General features: G+C 33.0%; 1 protein-coding gene and 1 pseudogene across 2 annotated transcripts; one reads left to right on the top strand and one right to left on the bottom strand.

The window, feature by feature from the left end:
- The first annotated feature begins 2096 nt into the window (after positions 1–2096).
- Positions 2097–3362, top strand: LOC145108117 (protein CDI pseudogene; annotated as a pseudogene). Its single transcript, XR_013708072.1, has 2 exons — positions 2097–2244; positions 2397–3362. The product of XR_013708072.1 is annotated as a protein CDI pseudogene (transcript).
- A 91-nt stretch (positions 3363–3453) lies between these two features.
- On the bottom strand, positions 3454–7174 carry CYCA2;4 (Cyclin A2;4). Its single transcript, XM_079045114.1, has 12 exons — positions 7032–7174; positions 5919–6257; positions 5625–5826; positions 5248–5381; positions 5060–5152; positions 4846–4979; positions 4688–4763; positions 4525–4601; positions 4417–4450; positions 4143–4292; positions 3919–4053; positions 3454–3819 (listed from the first exon to the last, which is right to left on the bottom strand). The coding sequence occupies exons 2-12, from the start codon at positions 6195–6197 to the stop codon at positions 3766–3768; spliced, it is 1368 nt and encodes a 455-aa protein (XP_078901240.1). The 5' UTR covers positions 6198–6257; positions 7032–7174; the 3' UTR covers positions 3454–3765.
- Between the last annotated feature and the right edge of the window lie 807 nt (positions 7175–7981).

Raw genomic sequence — 7981 nt, forward strand, 5'->3', positions numbered from 1 at the left:
TTGCAGAACGGAGGATTATATGATCTCTTATATAAAGGACGCGTCATTGACTAGGTCAGAGTTCGACAGCGGCTTTTGAGAGCTACGATTGCTAATCGGATTTTGAAGTCATACTTGCAGTTATAGTTATTAGACTTATCCAAGTGGGAGACTGTTGGATTAGGTGTCTAAGCCCATAACTATAATTGGCATGTACTTGACCCGATAGTAGCATGGTCCTTTTGGGTTCCCTTCACCATAGCACTTGACAGGATGAATTATCAGAAAGAGGTTGATAAATGATTTATTAATATATTATAAGAATAATATATTATTTAAGAAATCATATTATTTAATTAGTATTGATCAGAAATTAATTTGGAATTAATTTAGTGATCAAAAGACGCGGATAAAAAGAACGGGGACTGATATTGCAAATCACTGATAGTTGCACTTGGGTTGATGGATCACCTTGGAATAAGGTTGGACGAAATCTATGGGAAGCCCATAGAGAATTAGTCCAAGGAGTATTCTAGAAGGTGTCCATGGGCTGCTTAAGGCTTAAACAGTTAAATTAGGGTTTCCACCTAAAACCCTAGCAGCCACAAGTATAAATAGATCCCATGGCTTACAGAATTCGACCCCTATGCTTTCTAAGAGAACCCTAGCCGATTTCAATAAGCCTGCATCATCTATCTCTCTTGTTCATCTTTTGTTTGTGGTGTTTGTGACTCCATTAGAGGTGCAACAATTGAGGCACTAAGCTCTTGAAGGTCAAGATCAACCAATCAACAAGGAAAAGGTATTCTTCTAACCTTGGTTTAGTTATTGATTTCGAAAATATGTATGCTAGATTAGGGTTTTGCTTTGGAAAATTATTATGCATGTATAACTTGAGAAAAACCTAGATCCAAAGCAATTAGGTTACATGTGCACCATATGAATGTTGTAATGCTCAAAACCCATCAAAAGCATGGAACATCAATTTACACCCATCGATATAGAACTTATTTTTCAAAAAGTTATAACTGAAAGATCACACTGTTATGTTTCTTATATGTCATTTTATGCAACTTAGTTTTCTTTCGTTCAAAGTAAACCTGGTATGAATACATGTAGCATTTATTTATCTTTTTTGCTCATCACTTGCTATCCATGTGTTGCTTTGTCATAAATCCGGTTCATATCTAGCAACAAAGACCTGATTAGTTTAATAGGTTCAAATGCGTTATTAATACACATCAGATGGTGGAGTTCGATTTTGTTAACCGGCTAACATATTTTTGTCTAATTTTCTGAAGTTAGTTAATTGTTTACATATTATATATGATTGCAAAGTTATACAACATAGCATAAAAGCTTACAAAAGCTTCGTTCATGAAGTTCAAAGAAAACCTAAAAACAATTGATTTAACATTAACTTTTAAATAGTCTTTAATAACAATTGATTTAACATTAACTTTTAAATAAAGTCTTTAATGTCATTAATGGTGATTCTCCGTTAATGTTATTAATGCTTGTTAGAGTTTATTTACATATAATAGAAACTTACTTTCAGTTGCTTACTCATAATAGCAACCTACTTAGATTTATTTTTATCGATAATAGACATGTATTTTTTTTTTTCATATGATAGCAGTGTACTTACATTTACGATATTGATTAGTCAATCCCACTTTATAAAATCCACCCAATTATAACATTTTTACCTCAAATTCTTAGAATGTCCAAATTACCCTACCAATATATATATATATATATATATATATATATATATATATATATATATATATATAATAAGAAAACAATCAACTTCAAATATTGAAGAGATTAACTTGTATTTTGACTAATGATGAAAGAATATATCATAATAATTACCTTTTTATATTTTTAATGTCTTAACTCTTAAATTTGAACAAAAATATAACTTGTTTATAATAACTTTTTTTTTATTTCGGCCCCCTTGTTTTAACTGTCGTGTTCCGCCCCTGGTATAATCTCTCGTAGCCGCAAAACCTCCAACAAAGTATCCTCTCTTATAACCACTGGCGACGCTTTTTTCTTCATCTGTTTACTTTCAACCAATGATGAACACCCATGATGAGGTTGCCTTCACATTCACACATAAGGGCCTGATTGTAATATAGTTATAATTGGAGGTTTGTAGGTGATTTATGTCAAAAATGAAAATAATAAATACACTTGTATCTTTGACGCGTTTCTTGGTCCTTCAACTTCCTTCCGTCAATCTAGATCTACAATCAGGTATACACTCTCAAAATATTATTTTCCCTCGATTTTGTCCCGTATTTATATTACCTATTTCGTTTTTTTTTTAATTTGAATAATAGAAATTTGCTGTTCTTGTAAGTATACTTTAGATTTCATGTTGATTCAATTTGCTTCCATGTTTTCAGGACTGATATTTCGATTGCAATGTCGGTGGAATCTGTAAAAACCATCGACGTTAATGGTGATTCTGTTTCGAGCAATGGCTATTCCAAGAAACCGTGCAGGATCTACGTCGGTTACGATCCAAAAGAAGATGTGGCGTACGAGGTTTGTCGGTACTCGATCCTCAAGCGATCTTCGATCCCCGTTGAGATCATCCCCATCAAGCAATCTGAATTGCGAGAGAAAAAATACTTTTGGCGTGAACGTGGGAAGCTCGAAAGCACCGAGTTCTCATTTACGCGATTCCTGACTCCATTTTTGGCTGGATATGAAGGTTGGGCCATGTTCGTGGACTGTGATTTCCTCTACCTTGGCGACATCAAGGACTTGTTTGATCTGGTAGATGAAAAGTACGCTGTGATGTGCGTCCAACACGATTACACCCCAAAAGAAACCACGAAAATGGATGGTGCAGTGCAGACTCTTTACCCACGAAAGAATTGGTCTTCAATGGTGTTGTATAATTGTGGTCACCCAAAAAACAAGGTTTTGACGCCGGAGATCGTCAACAAAGAATCAGGTGCGTTTCTACATAGGTTTCAATGGTTGGAGGATGACGAAATCGGTTCTGTTCCTTTTGTTTGGAATTTTCTTGTGGGTCATAATCGGGTAGAGAAGGATGACCCGAATACATACCCAAAAGCAATACATTACACTCTAGGAGGGCCATGGTTTGAGGCCTGGAAAGATTGCGAGTTTGGGGATTTGTGGTTGAGTGAACTGGAGGAGTGTGAGAAGGTCAAATCTGAGAATGTGGAGTAAGGTTTGATGTTTATTATTTATTTATTTATGTGTTTATGTTGCTCATCAAGTGTTCGATGAAATGCTAGCATCTTTTATTTGAAATTCTCCTATTCATTATGTATGATTTCGTTGTAATAGCAAGCTCATTGATTGATTATTCAATAATATACTACTAACTTTGTTTATCTTTGGGAATGATTTACTTCTTTCATAACACGATATACAATTATAGAACAAAATAAAAGAAAGAAAAGATATCAAATTGGCATTAAGAACAGATAAAATTGCAATGGATATATGAACATGGGATAAGCCAGTAGAGCCTCCTTGAGTTAAACTTTATATCAGCTTTTTACAACTTTTTCCCTTTCTTGCCAACTTACAAACTCAAATCTTGAAGCTATAAATGACTACACAACCTCACATCCCACAAGTATAACCATTACAAAAAGGTTTTTAAAGAACCAAAAACCTCATTTCCCAACTCTAATTTCAAAAATATTATTAACAATTCTCAAACAACAAAACACAAGCCGAAACATATATGGTAAATAGGCATAATCTAGAGTGAGAATACCTTCTTGTATGTTAAAGTAGTGTTTCAGGTACTTGAGGAGAAGGCAAACTTGCAACACATTTGAACTGAAAACACAAAAGCCAAATATAAAACTCACATCTTTAGAGATTAATGGTTAAAAAAAGTTATAAAAAAAAAGGGTCTGTGATTACTGATTAGCTTACCTTATCTTGGTTATACTTTGATCTTATAGCATTCAAAGGGGAACTAATGTCACTTGATCTTAAACCATGGAGTGCAAGAACTGTGTTCTTTAGATCTGATGGCTTGTAATTTGTGTAGTGTTCTAATGTATCATTCTGCCATAAAATTCAAAATAATTTTTGTTAAATTCCATTTATGCCCTTTATAAAGTTAACAAAAAAGACACATGGACACAGAGTCAAACCCAAGGGTGGCGCGATTGATCTAGCATCCATCTGGCAAGAAACACAACCGAAGCAGCAACATTTGAAGGAACAAATACCAAGAAATTATAGTCAATCAAAGTCAACTCTGCTAGATAATTTGCCAAAAACTCCAATTCAAAATTCGGGCTCTAACATAAATAAGATTGGAAAAAAAAAAAAAAAAAAAAAAAGTATTATTAGTGGTCAAATTGCTAAAAAGATTAATGGTTTTTTTGTAATATCTCTCCAAAGTAACAAGAAAACAAATAGTACCTGGTTAGAAGCTTGAGCTGCTCTTAAAAATCTCCTGTAAACAATAAAGATTCATAAAGTTACAATCTTTATACAAGAATATACTAAATAAAAAATGATTTCATATACCTTAGAAAAGTTTTTGTTGTGGGTGCTGAAAATTGAAAATTTAATTCGTTCAAAACTTGACCCTCCATGTTCACAACCTGCATAACTTATAAAATCATCTTGTACTCGGTTTTTTAAATATGTTAAATACAAAATGCATGATACAATTATAATGAAATCAAACCTCTGATTTTGTGTAAGTATTGTCTGTGATGAAACAAAATTCCTCAACACTAGGTGCACACATTTCTTCATATTTCCTTAAAACAACAAACAAAATAAAGAATAATAAGAATTATAGTGAAAAAAAAAATTCTAAATAAAAAAAGTGTGAGAACTTACGAGGCAATTAGCATACAAGTGATGCCTAGAAGTTGAAGTTTTTGTCTTTCAATATATTGTTGAGAAAGAAACGAGTCAATGAGATAGACAGTGAGATACAATGTGTCAGGCACCAACTTATATTCCTCACTTACCTAAAACAAATTCACAAGGGCATATTCGTAATTTAACAAAATATGGGTTCAACTAGGATGAATGAAACATTGAAACTAACCTCTACAAGCCAATCAACCAAGACTCCCCTCATACTTTGAGTTACATCTCGTTGCATTGTTTCCATGAAATTAGAATGTGGTCGATGTATAAGCTGCAAAAATAAATAAATAAATAAAAACTTATGAGTTTTTTTTAGTTTTGGGTTTAGAATAAGAAAGGTGTTATGATAAATGCCACATGTCAAACCTCTGATGCGCGTAAATTGTTATATATCTCATGTGCATACATGCTGCACATTAAAGGGTCTTTTTCATCAGAATCTATATCAGTAAAGTCAACCTTGGTAGCTATGATGATCTTCTCATGGATATTATTTCTCCCTGGATAATATATGTAAAAAAAAATTGCAATATGTAACCAATTATAGCAATGAACTTACATTTTTCTACACAAATAGCAACATACTTACAAATTCCTTAACAATAGCAATTTGTAACAAATAAATAAAAAATAATATACATTGCCCATGCAAAAAATTTAATTCTTTTTTAGTTCTTGATAGAATCTTGAAAATGTGTAAGTTTAGGTACATAGAGACTTTGTAATTACTAATGACAACAAACCTTTCTTTGAAAAGCTTTGCAACTGTGAACCTACTCGTTTGCCAATTCGGTTTGTGTTTTCCCTTTCAGCAATATGAGTACCCTTCTGGTGAATTACGTTTTTGTCCAAGTCAACTATGTGGTCAACAGCAGTAGATTGAATTTGAGCAGAAACTTGTTGAGGTTTGATGGGATTTTTCTTGGTGATCTTAGTAGTTGTTTTCTGATCACAATTGGAAAAAAAGGATAAACAAAAAGGACATGAGTTGTGGATATATATTAAAGCAATATGAGAGTAGATAAATGTTTACAAACCGTAATCTTGGCTGGAATTATGCAGTTTTTGTAAGAATTATTATCACAACAAATGTTTGTGACATCTTTAAGAACAGCTCTCCTCTTGTTTTGGGCACTAGAAACTGCAGTAGTGTTGTTGTTTCTCTCATCTAGCACTGATCTCTTAGGATTTTTACGCAAAAGACGATCTTGCCCCTGCCCTTTTGGTACTTCTGAACCAACAGATGGCTTGCAAGCAGCAGCACGAGCTCTTGTTACACGAAAAGTGGGCTCTCCAATATTAGCTCCTTTTCTCATTTGTATGTTCTTTGGAGAAAACCAATTTCAAGGTTTTGATTTGAAAAGGTTTCCCTTTATCTGTAGCAATATGGAAAACTATCAACATCAAGATGTTTGAAAACACAAGACTGAAATAACTTTAAAGAACATGTTTATTTTCGCCAATTTAGTTTAAATTTTGAAACTGGTTATGTTTCTATTCAAAATTTTCAAATTTAAACGCACTTGAGTGTTGTGTACTTCAGACTTGGACATTGACAACATAAATTCAAAGAAAAAGATGAGTCCATGAAAGGGATTTTCCAATTTTTGTAGATGAAAACCCAAATCAAGACCTTTCAAGAATCAAGGTTCACACAGCAAATTTGGAAAACCCTAATAGCGATGAACAGAAAGAAAGAATCAATATCTAAGACGAAATCATGCGTCCAGTGATTCAAATCTTAAAGCTACATTATATTTGAAAACAGAAGTAATATTTCATTCAGTTCTATCGGATTTTGGAAATCTTGAACCAAGATGCCCTCTAAGATATCTTTTACATCAATTTGCCTTTCATTAGTGGTTAAATCTACGAAATATGGAAGTAAAGAAGAAAACCGACAATCTCTTTTATCTTTTATTCAATTAGCACTCAAGATTTGGCAATGTACACTTGATTAGATGTTCACAACACCAAATCAGGAATATATGGGTAGAAGTTGTCTCATTCCCAATAAACCCACATTCTTATTTCAAAATTTAAGCAAATCTGAAAACCCTAATTGATCCGAAAACAAAAAGCATAAAATTGGACATGAAAACACAATGCGAATGAACGAAATTATGTTGTAGAGGGAGAGGATGACTAACAGAGATGATTAGATCGTGTTACAGAGCTTGTGAATCAGCTCGATAGGATTGATAGCTTAAAAACATGAAGATTTTAAGAAAGGGGGACAGCTGGAGATTGAATAATCAGAGAGCGGGATGAACGTAGAGTTCAAACTCGAACATTTTGGGAGAGAAAAAGGTGATGAATTTTTAAAGTATTTAAAGATTAAACTAATGCTGGTAATGTAAATTAAAATATTAAATACCAAAGATTTTGTATTTTACCAAGATGCCCTTTGACTGATTTGACTATACTTTTTTTCTCGATTGCCTTCGATATTTTCTCCGGGCAAAATGAGGGAGAGCTTGATAAGAGTCTAATTTATAGGGATAAATTTCACAAAAAAACCTTAAGTCTGGTTGAAAATGTCGGTTTTACCCTTCGACGGATTTTTGGTTTGTTTTGCAGCAAACTTGCCAATTTTTTTCGGTTTTGCCATTTTTACCTGTAATAGCAGGTTTTCAAATTACCATGAAATATTATTCACAAAAAACCCCTTGAGTTTACAAATATTTTGCAAAAAAATCGTTAAGATTATAAATCTAAATAATGGTATGGAATATGTTGTTAAGGATTCTCAAATGTGTATTGATGAACACGGAGTGACATTGCTTCCTATAAAGACCGTATGGAATAAAATCATTCTTAATAAGGTTAATATATTTCGATAGAGAACTGTCTTAGACCATTTTTCTATCAAAACAAACTTGTCTAGCTATGGTATGACATGCTTTGTTCTTTATACCCGATCTGTAACAACCCTACATAAAATATCTGACATGTGCTCATCGGGTGTGATTTGACATCTCAAATTCTTCTCAAGATAAGTTGTTGGTGTGATATAGACTTATCTAATCTTATTTTTATCCGTGATTTACGTGGTTTTTTGGATTCGTTGTATATATTCATGGCTCGTATAGCACCTTTG

Source organism: Lactuca virosa, chromosome 4 (assembly GCF_052849685.1).
Source record: "Lactuca virosa cultivar CGN04683 chromosome 4, Lactuca_virosa_CGN04683_v6, whole genome shotgun sequence".
Lineage (NCBI taxonomy): Eukaryota > Viridiplantae > Streptophyta > Magnoliopsida > Asterales > Asteraceae > Lactuca > Lactuca virosa.